Source organism: Gymnogyps californianus, chromosome 3 (assembly GCF_018139145.2).
Source record: "Gymnogyps californianus isolate 813 chromosome 3, ASM1813914v2, whole genome shotgun sequence".
Classification (NCBI taxonomy): domain Eukaryota; kingdom Metazoa; phylum Chordata; class Aves; order Accipitriformes; family Cathartidae; genus Gymnogyps; species Gymnogyps californianus.
In genome coordinates, this window is record NC_059473.1 from 73,395,863 (window position 1) to 73,413,673 (window position 17,811).

The window sequence follows — 17,811 nt, forward strand, 5'->3', positions numbered from 1 at the left end:
ACTTCTCAACACCCCTGTGAAGCAAGCAAGCATATTTATCTGTTTTATGAGGAAGGAAACAGAGCCATGGAGAGGTGGAGCGACTTGCCTGAGGCTACCCAGCAAGAGTCTTTCAGAGTAATAAACAGCATCTGAATTATTGATTCCCACTGCTGCCCTTCAGCTGAATTGTTCCTTTTTTGAAATACTGCAATGAGTTATAATAATTGTTGGCATGATAAACATAATGTGGCAATATTTAGCCGAGATTTTCTTTGTCTTTGTTTAGACTATATTAAAACTTTAGTGTTATTTAAATTGCAATTGATCTTCTTAGGGTGACCAAAAATCTCCAACTAGTTGAGCAATACTTCCTGTATTTCATTCACAATTGGATCTATTTCTTACATTGCCATTGCTTATGTCCAAAAAAGAAGCCACTCCAGCTTGAAAATGCAGGAAAATATCACAGCTTTATATTGTTTCAAGAGGGAATGACAGACAAGCAGGGAGAACGGCTACTTTCATTCACACCAAACTGAATTTTAAGAGTTGGCATGAGATGCACCAAGTGATGATGCATCACTTTCATGCAACACTAGCTAAAGGAACTGCAACTTGCCGTCCTGGGGCTGAACAGACTGAGCTCCGCGAGTTAACTGTGGTCCCAGGTCACTTACAACTCTTCCAACAACAAAAAGTGTGGCAGGAAGTTGCATCGGGCAAATCGCTCTTTTCCTGTCTCTCAGCTTCCCTAGGTGCAAGGCAAGGATGCTAACCGCTTACCTTTCACACACGCATGTTTGGGAGGCTTAACTCAGCAGCAGAAGCCTCAGAGGCTCTTGCGGTAATGGTGCTACGGAAGAGCAGAAAGCTGTTACACACGGCGCCCAGAGGTAACGCTTTGAACAGAAGCGGCTATGTCTCCCCGCACGCACCTCCCTCGGACACGCGGGGCCCACCCTGCGAACTGCCCAGCACCTCCGGAAGGGTGCGGGTGTCCAAGCCGCGGTGCCCTGACAGCACCCCCGTACCCCCACGCCACGCCACCCCCACGCCCCTGCTTCGCCGGGGACAGCCCGGAAAAGCCCGTGCCTGGAGGCTGCTCCCCGCCGGACGCCCCCGGCAACCACCCCGCCCCGCTCCCGCACCGGGTCGGCCCGGCCCCGGCTCCCCGGCCCCGGCCGGCCGCTGCCGCGGGGCGCCCGCCGGCACCTGGTGCCCGCTAACGCCGCTGGCCCCCACCAGCGCCCACAGCGCGCCCGGCACCTTGGGGATGGGGACACATGTGGCGGGGCGGGGGGGGGGGGGGGGGGGCGCTGGGTCCGACCCTCCCCTTCCCAAATCCGCCGGTAACCGGCGCGCCCAGCCCCGCGCGGGCGGAGGGGCGCCCTCGGGGCCCGCCCCGCCGCCAGCCGCCCCGGGGCCCGCCGCAGGCAAGGAGGGGCGAGGGTGGCCGCCCGCCCGGCGGAGCGAAGCGTAAGGGACGGGATGGAGGGGAGGGGAACGGAGCGCTGCCCCGCACCGCACGGGCACTCACCGCCGGCGGTCCCTGCCTGGCGCGGCGCGGACCCGCCGCTCGGCAGCCAGAAAGTTTCTCCTCCGCAGCCCCGGGGGACGGAGCGGGGCGGGGGGGGGGGGACGGACGGACGGACGGACGTTTTTCAACTCAGGAAGAAAGTGACTCCCCCCTCCCGCTCCACCTCCCGCCTCCCCGCCCTCCGCCCTCTTTCCTTACCTCTCCCCGGTCGTCGTCCTCCTCCTCCTCCTCCTCCCCCGGCCCCGCCGGCCCCTCACGCCATGGCGGCGGCGGCGGGCAGCGCCGCGGCACCGCTCCACTCGCTGGGGGACCGCACGGCCGAGCGCGGAGCGGCGGGGGAGCCCGCCCGGCCCTCACGGCCCCGCCGCCGCGGCTCGCAGCCGGGCACACGGGCTGCGCAGCCCCCCGGTCCGGCCCGGGGAGCTCGTTCAGTTCTGTGTGTGCTCATTTATTTATTTATTCCTGGCGTACACACGGCTTTTTCTCCCCCGCCCGCTCCTCCCCGGCTCGTACTTCACGGAAATACCCTAATTCTCCCTTTTAGCGGGAGGACTCGTTTCTCTGCAGGGAGTGTGTTGCCTCCAACACCGGAGTGTCGGCGATTTGATTTTCTGCACCTGGAACGTATGGCAGCGGAACCGTACCGCGGTTCGGGCAAGGGGGGCTGTGGAGGTGAAAGCATCCAGGGTGACCCATTCATATGCAGTATCCATCTCTAGTGCTGTCACTATACTGTATGAGAGTAATAGGACCTCCCATCCGAAAGTTCCCTCAAGCCAGCCAAGAAACAAAAAGCCAATTTGTCAATCTGCTCTTTTAAGTATGGTGTGACTACTTACATAAATGTTTGCCATGTAAAACAAAAACGTGAAACACCATGACCGTTCAAGCCAATCATCCTGACATTTTTTGCAGCCACTCAATTGAAGATGCTTAGGAAAGTAACATAAAAGAGAATAAAATAAATGATCCTCTGGAACAGTTCTCTTTGCTCTTTTGGTCACTATAACCAAGAAAAAGTATGAAGTGAAGAATTCCAAATGTTTGTTGGGTTCCGAAAGCTGAGCATGTTTTATCATCTTCGGACTACTCTAGTGAAATGAAAATAAAAATATTTACAAGTGATAGATCAGGATAGTGTCAAACTACCTGAAGTTTACATTTCACAAAGCTTATTCTTCATTTTAATAATGTGTTTACTGATGTTACTGAATCAATCAGTGGGCTCTAAGTGCTCAGTTCCCTGGCTTTAAAATGTAAAAGCTGTGTTTTCTGAGGATGGTTTTAAACAGGCTCTTTGTGGTTTACAGGGTTTCCTGCTATTCTATCATGATTAATAAACTTGTGGAAACTAGATGAAACTAGAAACTATACATTTCCCTTCACCCCTTCACTCCTGTTTTATTTCCCAGCGATATCTATTAACAGTCTCAGTGTAATGAATAGGGATCCACAAGCTGTTGCTGCAAACTCCGAGAGCAATGCCAGAGCCTGGAGTGAAGCCTTGCTTTTTTACCAGTAATGACATGTCTAAAAGCGTTTAAGTGCTTCAGTTTCAGTCATGCAAACACTAGATTAATCATTAGAAGATACGTTTCTAAACACCTATTTGAATGGTATTATGCTATACTGCATTGATCATAGAGTTGTAAAATATTAAAGTTGTGACACGAATGAGCATGAGAAGAGCTACAGACTCCCCCAGTCAGACAAGATGTGGCTAACAGGACAATTCTGCTGCAATTTCTAAAATCATCAGGATGCCTAAAGTGATGAGGAGGGAGGTGACTAAGTACTAGTGACATGTCTGCATCATTAGGTATTTAAATATATTAAGTATCTGACTCTAAGTTAAATGGAATTAGCCCTTACAATTCTAAACAGCATAACGCCTGAATGGCTTTTGAAATCTTGACCATAGTCTGTGGTTGTATCTGTCTATATTGTAGAGAGACTGCACTGTGCTGCCTTGTCATTACTGAATACCTGGGCAAAGCACAGTGTGGCTCCCCTGTATCATGTGTACTTGGGTTTCTGCCTCACGGAGGATGAGCTAGGCTGTGCTTGGATCTTGCTCTGGTGTGCAGTTAGACTGTGGTGGAGATGATACATACACAGAGTGGAAAGCCACAAATCCTCTCTGCCTTATGTCCTCTTGTGTAAAACGGGGCTCATTTTACTTGCCAGTAACTCACAGGGTTCTTGTCAGCCTAAATAAATAAAATTTATAGGATGATTCAGAGATATCTAAGAGAGGCAAGATCTGTCCATTCTAGATTCCTTTTTCTGCTGAGAAAGGAAGGCAGCAGGGCTGCCTGAAGCCAGTGATGTAGGGCTCACCCTTTCTGGAGGAGACACCAAGTGTCTGCTGATGCTTCATACATTTTAAAGCCTTTGGTTCTCACTTAGTCGTGAAAATGGGGGGAGGTTTCCTTTTTCTTTCTTTGTGACTGAAGATGTTAGCCTAAAGAGGGAAGCGGTATCTCATTCAGTCTGTTCCACATACACAGCCTTGGCCATTCTTTTTTCTTCCTGCCCAGCCTATGCAACAGCATTTTTTTCTCCTTTTATTTTTCCTCTGTGTGGTTTCTTTTTTTTTGAAGTATCTCCCTATCACTGAAGTCCTATTCTCTGTGTGATCTGTTTGGTCTCTAATTTCCATGTAAGAGGCACTTCTACTTTTGTCATTAAGTGATAAAACTCTTCAAATGAAAAGAGAGAAAAATACAAAATTCTCTGGATTCTTTCACTAATTCTCCAAAACAATTGATTTTCTTATGACCGTAACCCTTTTGTTCCCTTTGTCTTTTGTGTCCAGCTGTGATGATTTCTAATCTTAGCACTGTGAGCTGAAATCTTTAGGACAAGAGCATTAGGCCAGTCTCTTCTTGTAGCTGAACTGCAGAACTGCAAATCTGGATACTTGCATAATGCTCACCCTGCCCTCCTTGGGCTGAGCTGCTCGGCCCAACTCTTCCCCCTGGACTTTATTAGTGCCACATGAAGGCAGCTCTAATTTTCACAACTTATCCCAATTCCAGCCTCATATGGGGGAATGTTGGCTATCTCCTCTTTTTCAGCCAGGGTGTGGACCAGACAGTGTTCTGACTTTGTTGTTGTTCCTACTACGTCCTCCAAGTTTATGAGAGTGTTGCGTGATTCATACCATTTACTACCCCGGGGATTTGGGGCTCTGGCTCACTGTGCAGGCAATGGGCAGAAATAGCCACAGCTCCAAAACTAGGTAACGAAAAGGAGTGGCCTGAAACCAGTCCTGAGAATCAGAAACAGTTGGCAATCTGGAAATCTTGTCTAAGCTCGTTAGGATACCTTTCTGGCTGGGGCACATTTAGTGTGGTGCAAAGCAATTTCTCTCAAAGGAAGATCTAGCCGGTTGTTTCCTATGAGTCTTTCAGGTGCCAGGTACATTTATGGGACTGGAAGGATGCGTTAGTGCAACAGAGCTTCTGCCTTCCTTTGTCTGCTTCTGTATCTACAGGCTGGAAACGCTTCTCTCTTCCCCACAGATGCGGCATTTTACTCTTCTACATTGTGGTAGCCAAAGTATCAGTAGGGTAGCTGGAAGGGGAAAGCACTAGACCTGTTTCCTAAACAGCTCTTCTTTGTATGTAAATGGAACATCTTTCTCTGCTTTACATTTCCTTTCTTTCCCTCTTTCTTGCTCTCACCATGTGTTCAGCCTGATTTAGCCCGAGGCCAGCAGACAGAAAGTCAGATGAGAAAAAATTCCTGCAGATTTCTTAGTGAATGGGAAGCGGCAGCATCAGTAACCTCAGCAAGGAGAGGTAATACAGTGGTGAGTGGAGACAGATTCATGGTCCGTAGACATGTGAGGAAGACAGCAGCCATAAAGCAGGTTGTATTCGGTTTGCGTGGCGAGATTTTGGTAGCGGGGGGGCTACAGGGGTGGCTTCTGTGAGAAGCTGCTAGAAGCTTCCCCTGTGTCCGACAGAGCCAATGCCAGCCGGCTCCAAGATGGACCCACCGCTGGCCAAGATCCGAGCCCATCAGCGACGGTGGCAGCGCCTCTCTGATAACATATTTAAGAAGGGGGAAAAAAAAAACCTGCACAACAGCAATTGCAGCCAGGAGAGAGGAGTGAGACTATGTGAGAAAAACAACCCTGCAGACACCAAGGTCAAGGAAGAAGGAGGGGGAGGAGGTGCTCCAGAGATTCCCCTGCAGCCCATGGTGAAGACCATGGTGAGGCAGGCTGTCCCCCTGCAGCCCATGGAGGTTAACGGTGGAGCAGATATCCACCTGCAGCCCGTGGAGGACCCCACGCCAGAGCAGGTGGGTGCCTGAAGGAGGCTGTGGCCCCATGGGAAGCTTGTGCTGGAGCAGGCTCCTGGCATGACCTGTGGACCCGTGGAGAGAGCAGCCCATGCTGGAGCAGGTTTGCTGGCAGGATTTGTGACCCCATGGGGGACCCATGCTGGAGCAGTCTGTTCCTGAAGGACTGCACCCCGTGGAAGGGACCCACGCTGGAGCAGTTTGTGAAGAACTGTAGCCTGTGGGAAGGACTCACATTGGAGAAGTTTGTGGAGGACTGTCTCCCATGGGAGGGACCCCATGCTGGAGCAGGGGAAGCGTGTGAGTCCTCCTCCCCCTGAGGAGGAAGGAGCGGCAGAAATAATGTGTGATGAACTGACTGCAACCCCCATTCCCTGTCCCCCTGCACCGCTGAGGGGGAGGAGGTAGAGAATTCGGGAGTAAAGTTAAGCCTTGGAAGAAGGGAGGGGTGAGAGGAAGGTGTTTTTAAGATTTGGTTTTATTTCTCATTATCTTATTCTGATTTGATTGGTAATAAATTAAACTCATTTCCCCAAGTCGAGTCTGTTTTGCCCATGACAATAATTGCTGACTGATCTCCCTGCCCTTATCTCAACCCATGAGCCTTTTGTTATATTTTCTCTCCCCTGTCCAGCTGAGGAGGGGAGTGATAGAGCAGCTTTGGTGGGCACCTGGCACCTGGCATCCAGGTACCACACAGGTGCATGGGTACTTACTGTGAAACACCAAAAAAGACCTGGATCCAATAAAAAAATCACATGTATCATCTGGTCTGTGCCTTTCAACAGCAGAATCCATTATGACAGCAGTAGGACAGTATCATTTTTATTGCTTTTACATTACTGTAGACATCAACTGGGCTTAGGTTTATCTCCTTCTAGCAGCTGTCGCGTTGCCTAACTGGCCTGCTCCTTATTTAGCACTTACCCTTTCTTTTCTCTGATGATGACCAGAAAAGGTTGGAGTGGGGGGACACCCAGCAGCATGTGGCTTTTCATTCAGCTGAATTGGTTGTTACTTTATGCTCTCAAATGTGTGACCTTTCTCAATATGTCAACTTCTTTCTTTCCAAATTTCTGCAATGTTATAAATCGAGCAGTATCCCCTGGGGACCACAAACCGTTAATGCTCATACTGAGAGAAACCTTCTGAAGACGGAGTTTGTCAGTGCTCCCTTAGAGCTGATTGCCACAATCTCCCTCTCTGGATGCCAGATATGTTGCAATAATGTTTTCCATTTGTAACACACTGTTTTCAGTGAATGGCATTTTTAAGGCTAGAATCCACCTATTTTATGGAGTCACTTGATATGTGGAAAGCCAAGCAGACAACTAAACAACTGCTGGAATTCATGAAAATATTTACAAGTTGCTTACTTATCCCCACCCCCAATCCTTGTGTTTCATACTCCCGTGCCTCTCTCTTCCTCCTTACACTAGAGATGTGTAAATGAAAATGGTGTGTCTTAGAGACTGTATTTGAACTTGTTGCTGACTCTTCATTTCTCTCTGTAACCATCTCACTCTGATTTGCTGCATCCTAGTTGCAGCCAAGACTCAAAGGTAGGATATTAGATCAAACACAAAAACAGGCATTAAAAATTAGTTTCCACTTAAAGATAATACTTACCTATGCAGCACTAGAGGATACCATAGTGATCAGTTCTGCACATTTGATTCTGAAGCAATGGTGCTCACCAACTGGTTGCTCTTGTTGTAGTCATACACACTCCCTAAAGACAGCTCCGTCTCTGCTCATAGTTTTAGGAGCTTCCTGAGGTTGTTGCACTAGTCTGCATCAATAATTGGTTATTGTGTGTATTGTTCTGGGGCTTTTGGGGCACTGCGGTTGGGTATTTCAGGGGCCCCTGTAACCACCTCGTGATCGTTCACTCATACACACGTCCATATTCATGAGTCACTGGCGGTGCACTCTACACAGCAATGGTTTCTAAATGTGTACGCATATATGTATACATACATACAAATACTTCTACAGTTACTTTTAATAATATCTATCTAACAATGGTCATATTAATGGTTATTAAATCTATTTTCTTAAATTCATGTAATTGTCTTCAGGTTACAATATTTGTTTTTTTTCTAATTTTGTATATGGATTAGTATCAGTAATGTACCAGGTATCTTCAAGTCCTGCACAATAACAGGAGAAAGGTTAGAATAAAGAGGAAAACCCCACACAATAGATATATTTTGGTAATTATTAGTTACTGTAATATATGTAAACTCCGTTCCCTGATACCCTCTAGCCCTCTATTGCCCTCTTGAGCTATTAATGTCAGCTCATGCTGACCCTCAACCTTATCCTCCTTGAGCTTCATCTATACTCCATTTTCCATCACCTGTCTGCTACTGATCTAGAGATTTCCCTGCTTACAGCCTAAGAGTGCTTAGTTTATTTAATTGACCTAAAACCCCACACCTCCTATGAAATGCAGATAATTCCCTCATTCCCTTAGTCTCTGGGTTCCCATATCATGGGATCCTAGCCCTTAATTGCTGCCTGTTCATGTGTGTGTATATATATATGGGCACTCGTGCCTTTTTTTCTGGGCAGCTTTGAGGGAGAAAACAGGGATAGAAGTTCACTGCTGCTGTCTGTCTCCAATACTGCTGCAGCTGCTTCAACAGCAGCCCTCCAACAGATATTTTTGAGGCCTTCTGTCAGTATAATATAAAGATTTTTTATCTCTCAATTTCATAAAATTATGTTTCTTTTCGCAAAATTTACAATGGCATCTTCTTTCTCTGGATTAATATAATTTGCAGGCTGCTCAGCACCTGCGAGTACCTGTTTAAATTCTCAGTGTGGGCTGAGGTCCCAGGGGATGGTGTAGCAAGAAAACTGCAATTCTCAGGTACTACCTTGAGATAAGGCAAGAAAAGAGTTGCTATATTCACCTGTACTTTTATTCCTCAGAGATGGTGGAGGCTTTAAAAAATAATCTTTTAAATGTAAATTTATTAGACCCGTGGAGTCACAATTTTCAGAGTTGCTTTAGTGTTGTGACAGAACAAGGTCTATTGAAAGTTAATGGACTTGTTTTCCTAAAATATACCCTGAAAACACTACTCTCATAGATTTTGGAGAAGAATATCTATTTTTTATCTCCTGTATACAGTGTAAGATAGTTTATGATTTTCTTCATTCTTAAAAGGAGCGTAAGTTCTTCAACCTTGTAAGAGGAAATCAAACCGAGTGTTTAAGTGTTTGTACTCAACATTTAGTAGTCAATGGAAAATAGAAATACCTTTCTGACTGGCAGAATCTGCTTTGCGTGGGCCATCGGAGCTGCGATTGGTGCTGTGCAGACTGCTATTCCATTTGTGCTGCTGCCATTTTGTGTCTTGCACCCTCTAATTTGCAAAAGGGGCTGGAAGCCGTAACATCGTTTTGAAGTGGCTGTGATGGTTTCTGACCCCCGTGCAAGTATTTAAAAGTCATTATGACCATGTGTGAGAGAACTACGTATGTGCTGCGGCAGCGTGAGTGGGAAGCATGAGGGATTTTTAGCACAGTTCTGATTAAATCAGTTTAGCTGCAGCGGGGGCAGAAGTTAGACGCGGTGCTTCAGATGTTTGCCCTTCTGTGAACTGTGACATCTGGTCAGCTGCAAAACCTCTGCGGTCTTGCCATGCTTACCAGAGAACTGCCGTGGGTACCCACCTCATATGGAAAAGATTTCCCTTACACCTTTGTCCTATATTCAAGAAAATGATCAGTCATGCTGGCCACAGTACTAGTCCATTGACCTGTAGATAGGAATCCCCAGTTTGCCCTGTAAAAATGCTGGCAAGCTTTTTGAGCTGGAAATCTCCGAGTCTGTTTAACTTCCTGGATTCCATCTTGTTTTGGCCCTAATCCAGGCTCTGTTTTCAAGTTAAGCATTTCTATTTATAATGCTTACAGAAAAGCGGGATTTGTTTCTTGCACCGAAAGCATTCAGAAGAAAACCTCTATTTTTTTTTTTCTCTCATATGACTCACCAAGGGGGTTTGATGTTCCACTTATTCAGAATTGCAGAAAACAAAATTATAGGCAACTGGATTTATAATGGGATTGAGCCTTTCCCCCGAGGGGTTCTGGATCGGCTATGTGCCTGCTGGAAGGGCTGGTTCATGGGCAGTTGTTAACAATAGATGTCTGTGGCTACACCATTATAGCCATTATACCATTATTGCTGGCACTCTCTGCAGAGATAAGGTTCCTGTAGCTTAGCTGCCTGCTTTCTCTCCTAAATCTGATGCTATGCTTCAGCTGAAATACTATCTGCCTCCAAGCATGTGTACAGAAAGAAGGGTATTTTGTTTTAAAAGTCAGTCGCTTAAATGTACCAGAAAACTTGTCTTGCTCCTTCCATGATCCTGAGGAGCAACAGGCTGCCCCACGCCGTGCCCCCTTGCCAGGGAAGTCAGAAGCAACATATTCCTATCAGATCCCTCTCTGCATGGTGTGGCATGTGACACTTTTACCTTTTTGCACAGCAGTGACTTTATTTCTAAACCTGACTTTCTGAGAAACTGTACTGTAAACCATTAAGGTTGTGTACAAAAGCGGGTTTTACACTTACTGCGTTTTTGTTCCCTGTGGTGACAAAAGAAGGTTGACATGGAAGCTCAGACACAGCCTTCTCACTGCTGGCATCTCTCTCTTAATTTATATATTCTTACACTCTGCTGTCATTTGCCTTAGTATGATTTAATGCATACTTGGCCCCAGGAGGAAAGATTTAAAGGTGAAGCTACAATATTTATTTGGTATGTGGTTGGACAACTCATGGCCAAACACTTCAGACAAGGCCACTGTGATAAATGTGAAATCACATCACTACTGATGGTAACAAAGATGATTACAAATTGTATATTGTTCTACACAGCTAGAAAATATCACTCTGCATCTATAGGAAAGAGAAGCACTCCAAGGCCAGATTGGAAACCATTCATTTTGCTAGGGCTATAGGTGTTGGCCATACCCCACTCCTCTCTCAGGTTGGATTAGGACTCCTGGGAAGAAAAAAATTGAAGTTTCTATAGGAGCATGACTGTTTCTCAGGAAAACACAAGTGAACAGATTTGAATTAGAGCAATCTCACGATAAGCCAGCCTTTACTGAGGGTTACATGGTTTGCAGCCTGGTTGTAGCCAGATCTGATCCAGCGTGCTAGGGCCAATGTCTCGGAGCTAGGGCAGAGTTTATATTTATTTTCCCTCAGACAAAGATCAGTGTTGTGTATTGCGTGCGGTAGATTATTTTCTGCATCCTATTTTACAATACAGCAACTGATAAGTAATCTCCAACTTGCCAGTGAGGTATGTTACATTTCTTCAATTTCTAAAGTATCTGTCAAAAAGATTGTTAAAAACCCTAAAGCCTGTACAGCTGCTGGCAGAACGTGACCTAGGAGGACACGGCACACATGGTTTTCACTTGTCATAGTGACACGGTCATATTGTTTTCAACTGTTATAGCCAACTGCCGCTATAAAACATCACGCTAGGCAACGTGGGCAGGGCTAAAGGTTATTTATTTGAACACAGATAACGCTTGGAGCATTACGGGTCATTGCAGGGGACGGGTGAGATCAGTGGTTACACAGTGTCTCAAGCCCTAGGACACTGGAGGGCCAGTCCAGCCACCCTGCCTGGAGCGCCCTGGAGCCCTTCTGCATCCCAAAAGATCTGCCCATCGCACATCTGTGTACAAACCCGCCTTTTCATGACACTGCATCCCTGTTTTATAGATGGTTTTTCCTTCAGTAGGCTGTCATGCCAGGCTGGACAACGGCTGCTTGCTACTTACGCAGATTTAAACCTGTTTTGGGAGTGCTGGTTCCTGGTGCCTATCATCAGGGAAATTTTCCTGGGAATTCCCTTAGGAATCGCTCCAGTGCTGCTGCACTATCACACACCTGGGACTCAGACGAGCTGGAGAACCCCAGCAGCCTGGGGAAGCACCAGCCTCAGAAAGGCCTGTGTCCAGCAGCGCCCCGTATCTACCACAGATAAGCTATCTGCATTTGTTTATTTAACTTTTACTCATTGGGGATTAAGAAGCCTTTAGTTTCCAGGAACAAGGCCTATTCTGGAAACACTTGCAGTGAGCTCTGCTTTGCATCAAAGCTGACTTCCCTATAGGTATTAAAGGTATTAATTTATTAAAGGTATGAATTTATACTAGTTTTTGGTTGATTTATATATCTTTTATTCTGAGTGGGTCAAGTTTTGCTTTGTTTGAGGCTGTAGCACGAACGTCTCCTTGTGCTGCTTTGTGATGACCTTGTCTCCCTTTTTTCTTTTTGCTGCTCAGCTGTAAAGTAAATTCAGAGAACATATGTTTTTTTTCAGAAATAAATTCCCTTTATTTTAAAATTCAGACACATGTGCTTTATGCCAAAACAGACGCCAAAAGAGACTTGGTATTCATCTCTGGTTTTAAGCAAAACTGTGGCTTTCAGGGCTATATAACCAGACACAGTGATTTTAATGAATCTTTACAACTTTTTATGTCTCCCTGCCAATACTCAAGATAGTTTTGCAGGCACTTCAGCGATCTTTCTGTCAATGGCCTCTCACAACAGAATCCAAGAAATTTCAGAGATTCCCAGAGGTTAAAAAAAAAAAAAGAGAAAGACAGAAGAAGCAAAGATGGTGTCTTTACAGTGTCATGTTAAATATGGCCAGCTCTCTACCAATTTTCTGCCATGTGCATTTCTTCGCCCTGGTCTCCATGCCACCTCCACTTCCAACAGCTCTACCGTTGCTGCAGCACTGATTGCCCTCCTAAAATTCCTCCATTGCCAAGCTCTGCTTTGTAATAAGACCTGTATAATTCTCAGAGATTCTTGAATAAGAGTCTTTAGTAAGAGCTGTTAAGTCCTGATTTCACAGGAACTCTGTTTTTTTGGCAAACGCTTCAATTATTTTTCCTAAGTCTTCCTGCAGCCAGAGACTGTGGTGGCACATGGAGTCATGCCTACAGTAGCCTTCTGTTATCCACTTCTTTCTCTGCTACTGTGTGGTCCTTCCGGCAGCAAGTGCAAATGGCTGGTGACAGCCTTTGTCAGAAACGGGTACCGTCACCTCCCAGTTGAGCAAGTCCATATATGTATTTCTTCCGGTGAGCTTTGTGTTCAGGCTGTCCTTAGAATCTGTCACCTTTCCAGTAAAAAAAATACTGCTTCTCCACTGAGACACCAGGAACCAAGGACTTACTTGGATGGTTTTCATTCTAATTTTCATTAACAATTCAATTTTAATTAATTTTCTTTAAAAACAAGAAAAAAATCCCCAACCTACCAAAATCAGTTCCAAATTCAGAACAACAAAAGCATGAGGGTACACAATATTGGTTTGGACCATAACCTAGTTAGAAATTATGTGCAGAGGATTACATGATTCAGGTTAGAATTTCAAATGATGCTGTAATCAGGGATCTGAGATTTTAACCTGGATATCTCTCTGCTTAATACAAATCATAGCCTTATCATGAGCCAGATTTGCTGCCCAAGACATTGATGCTAATTTAAAAATTTCAAAATAAACTCAAGTATTACTTATTGTTACCTTCTTAAGTCAAATATTTTCAGCCTATAGTTTATGAGGAGGAGAATGGCACTTTCATTTTCTTCCTCACCCACCCTGTTTTAAGGAAAGTTTTTCTCCATTTTTTCCTCATTTGTTTTATGTTTCCCTTTCAAAAAACCAATGCTTAATGTTAAATTGGAAATGTTGTGTATTACTTGTAAGTATACTGGGCCACAAGAATGTAAAAATAACATCCTATGTAAAGGTAGGATAAAAGTACAGAAACAAAAGCTGGTATCTCTGAAATGAGGTGGAATGGTGTTTGTGTCTGATTCTGACACAAAATATTTTAATTGGTGAAGCTGCAAAAATATAGAGTGAGCTGTGGTGACACAAGTTAAGTGTTGACACAAGTTAACTGTTAACACAAGTTAAATCCATTCTGATAATTGTCTAGGCCTAAGAAAGTAAATTATTTTTCTTGAAAACAAGAAAATAAAGTTTCTGTTTATTGTTCTTTAAACTTTGAGGGAAATTTATCCAAAATGCTGCCATCCTAGTGTGACAAAACTGCTGACTAAACAAATATATTTGACATGCTTTTGCATCCGCTACCCTGTGTTAGTTACCGAAGGCTCCCTGTCCAAAGCGCTGGAGAACGGGTCTTTGGAACTGAATCCGCAGAGAACAGGATGCCCGTTTGCTTAAATTAGCTGATAAGAAAGCATATATTCAGTTTATGTCTTCAGTCTTGCTTCTCTTCTGGGCTGAGGCTGTACTTAGCAAAGATGGCTCTATATAGCTGGGAGCTATATCCTTCCTACTCTTGGCAGGATTTCCCAGGGAGGTGGAGAACGGGGGTTTGAATCCACTCAAGCTGAGAAGGGAACTGTACACAGGTTTCCCTCCTTCTGCAGAAGAGCTCTGACTCTTGAGGTACTGAAGACTAAAGGAGGAAAAGGCATGTAGGGAACCTTACTGTTGAATAGTGGTTAGGCACTTTCAGGAATATGAAGCATGTGACAAAGGCTTTCAGGACTATCAGTCTGCATTTAGTTGCCTAAATCCCATTCAAGTATCTTTTTGGGTATGATGCATCTTTTTGGGCCTCAGTCTTTCTCTATCTCCAAGAACAGTTACAGTGAAAGAATAAATTCCTCAGAGCCTGCAAAACACTGATCTATGGTGACAACCTGGGCTGTCCAAGGTAACTCTTAATGAAATATGGCTGAGGGTCTGGTTCATGTGTTTCCTGGGGCTTACAGTAGCAGCAGCATCACCTTACATAGGGATAGTACCGAAAATGTCCTTGAAAATGTAGAATGTAACTTGGGATGAGTTATTACTATTACATTTCTCTTGAAGGCTTTGGGCAGTGCATGGAAAAAGCCAATAGCACTTTGTGAAAGGTAGTGGTGGTCAGAAGACTTAGAGAGAAGGATGCATTGCTCACCTGTTCCGGCTGGACTAGAGAAACAAGTGAAACACAAGTCTACACAGGAGTCTGCTTTAATCCATCATTCTATTTTATGAAGTATCACACAGCATTTTCACCAATTAGCATTTGATAGCAGTTTAAGTAAGGGCCACAGGGTTATTTAAGGAAAAAGCTGACAACCTATTTCGTAGTCACTGACTCCTCATTTGGCAGCAGTGCTCTTGGAGGGCTTGGGTAGTATCCGGCAATTGCTGAGCTATTTGAGGAAAATCGTGTAAATCTATAATCCAGTGGTAAATCTGAAAGACAGAAACATACCACATCTGATTAGCAACACAGCCCATATCACATAAAAAATAAGCCTGTGGTGAATAGCAGTACTTCTTAAGGCCTTGAGCTGTTTGCTCACCAGCATTAGAACTCAATCAGATTGTGTGATTACATATTTATTTGACATCTTCAGCTGTCCAAGGGATTGACTTTCAGAGTTTACTCAACTGCAGTAAAGGATATTTGGTTCCTTGATTGCTGAAATAATGCTAGTCATAGAAAATGATTTAACTAATGCTTAAAAGCTAAACAAAAGTCTTCATTGAGCCTAGATGGAATTTTCCCACTAGAACACTTTCAAGTTCATTCTTCAATTTGTCACCTTTCTCTTTTATCTCAGCAATCTACTCGTAAGAGGGCTATGTTTAAAACAAGTCTGTTTCTTTTTTTTTTCATGGCTATTATAGCAAGATTCCCCAAAGGCACCCACTCTTAGACCTTGCAGTCCAGTGTTAACGACATAATTTTGTACCAAGCATTCTTAGAAATCTGCACTTGTAACTTGGCATACTCATCACTTCCAGTCTGTAGTGAACACTGAATGCATTAAAATAGTTCTGAACAGTCAAAGCTTTCTTTTCTGTAGCTTTTTAAAAAAAGTCTTTGCTGCCAGCAGTGACCCGCCCACCCTCACAGCCAGAAAACTGATACTTCCCATGCTCACCTCTTATTCAAAGTTCAAGAAACCAAATTAAAAAACCATACAAATAAAACTTTATTCAAGAAACAATAAATGAAAAAGAAAACCCAACAAAAAAGGGTTAGCTCCTTCCCAAGTTGTCTGTTTAGAACCAAAGTAAAACATAAAAACTATTACTCAGCTCATTTGCACAGTAAGTTAGTAATGACAACTTCTTTTTTTTTTTTCATTTGGAGTAAATTTGGGCTGATGATATCTTGTCACTATACGCTACAAATTTTTTTGCGCTCAGCAGCTTTTGTGAAACAGAAAAACACAATCTTAGCAGTTTCGGCACAAACAACAGGAAGTTCAGGTCTGTCTCACGAGCGATTCATACGCAGGCACCAGGACAGCATCCAGGTCCGCAGCTTTAAAACCATATTAAACATAATGAAAGCAAGCAAATTAGTATTTAGATCCAACTGAAAAATCAGATAGAGGCTGGAATAAAGTAGGAATGGGAGGAGACTTGACTGGAAGTGAATTACGCTTTATGAAGTGGGTTACTTCAGCTTGTCAAAGAAGTACATTTTCTCATTTTGTCTGAGTCAGGGGAATCTCTGGAGCCCATTCCGAGCACAGCAGAACAGGCAGATGTTTTTCTAGTCTGCGGAGGGCCCAATGGATTTACTGGCTGCTGAGTCTATTTATGACAGCTCTGTTTAAAACAAAGGTTTCCAAAATAACAAATAATAAGAAAAAAGAAAGCAAATATTTCTGAATATCTTTATGAGCTATAAAAAACAAATGCCATACAGTTACTTTTATATAAAAGCTTTCACTAGCTTTTTAGTCTAGCAGTCTGGAGTCTCCCAAGAGTAGTTTAACCATGGAGCAGCACAAATGGGGCTGACTTGCTGCAGAGTTGCTTGTGCTGAAGAAAAGAACCAGTTGGATCAAAATGGTAATTTTGTTGATATTTCCTGGTAAACTAGCTTTACACAATCAGCTTAAACACCAAACCCATTCTATATACAATGCACAACACTCCAAAAGAGAATAATCACTTTTTACATATTCAAATCCCAATCTATCCATTTAAATATTGCTTTTGTCTGAGCAAGCTGACTTTGGAAGATGACCAGAAGGTATGCATATTTTAAAATGTTGCCCAAGGCATCACTGAAAGTTGCATGAAGCATGAAGCAGATACTATTCTTCACTCATGAAACAGATTTTATATATCACAAACAGGAAAAATCTTCCTGTATTTCCAGGGTTTTTTTCATCAATGATTGCATTTGCAGCATCTGCTTTGCCTGGAATATGCAACATTTTATATTAATGCTTTATTTGTGTGATATATTTATAAGAAAGCTCTGGACTGATCCAGAAAGGCATACTTGGAATCTTAGTGGCTATAAATAAACACACAGAAGGGCAAGTATACAGGGAAAGACAAATGAAGATTTTTTACTGGGGGAATGCAAAATTTATGAAAAAATGAAAATCCAGAAAATGTCATAGAGGAAGACTGCTGTAAGTTCATTTAAACTAAGGTCTTTGAAAACTTGGCAACTTAAAATAAATTGCAGTTCCCCTGGATTGCAAAAGTATCATGTGAATTGTACACCAAAGCTCAATCCAACTTCTTTTGATGTAAATGGCAATGGTACCACTAGGTCCAGCAATACTGGCTCATCAACAAAGAACAATGATACAGGTCTGGAGTCTGCCTCCTGGACATAGCAGCAATTAATTTCATATCTGGTCTTATTCCATATTATCACTGATGACATAGAGAAGAAATAAGCAGCTCCATTTCACTAAACTGAAATGCTTGCACAGGCCACAGCTTGATGCAAAAGCATGCAAAAAATAAGATACAGTATTTGATAATAAAGCCAGTCTCAGGAAAAAAATAGTTATTTCCAAGTTGATTGTTTTCCTAGTGTTTTTCCAGTAAGGTTCTCCAGGTTCCGCTACTGTGCATGCTCACAACTGCTGCTGTCATGGCAGACCTTTGCATCTTGGCACCCACTTC

At 44.0% G+C, this 17,811-nt stretch overlaps 2 protein-coding genes across 3 annotated transcripts in view; both read right to left on the bottom strand.

Moving 5' to 3' along the window:
* The window catches only part of DSE (dermatan sulfate epimerase), a 36,738-nt gene extending 35,202 nt beyond the window's left edge, over positions 1–1,536 (bottom strand). The window contains exons 1-2 of the mRNA XM_050892965.1: positions 1,520–1,536; positions 766–835 (exon numbers count right to left, since the gene is read on the bottom strand). The gene's annotated coding sequence lies outside the window, so the exon portion shown is untranslated. The remainder of the gene's footprint in view (positions 1–765; positions 836–1,519) is intronic.
* Positions 1,537–14,842: 13,306 nt separating this feature from the next.
* The window catches only part of NT5DC1 (5'-nucleotidase domain containing 1), a 154,846-nt gene continuing 151,877 nt past the window's right edge, over positions 14,843–17,811 (bottom strand). The window contains exon 13 of one of the 2 annotated variants that reach the window (XM_050892975.1): positions 14,843–15,114. In XM_050892975.1, the coding sequence (XP_050748932.1) occupies positions 14,996–15,114 (119 nt within the window). In that variant the 3' untranslated portion in view covers positions 14,843–14,995. The remainder of the gene's footprint in view (positions 15,115–17,811) is intronic. The other variant, XM_050892974.1, reaches the window with a different exon arrangement.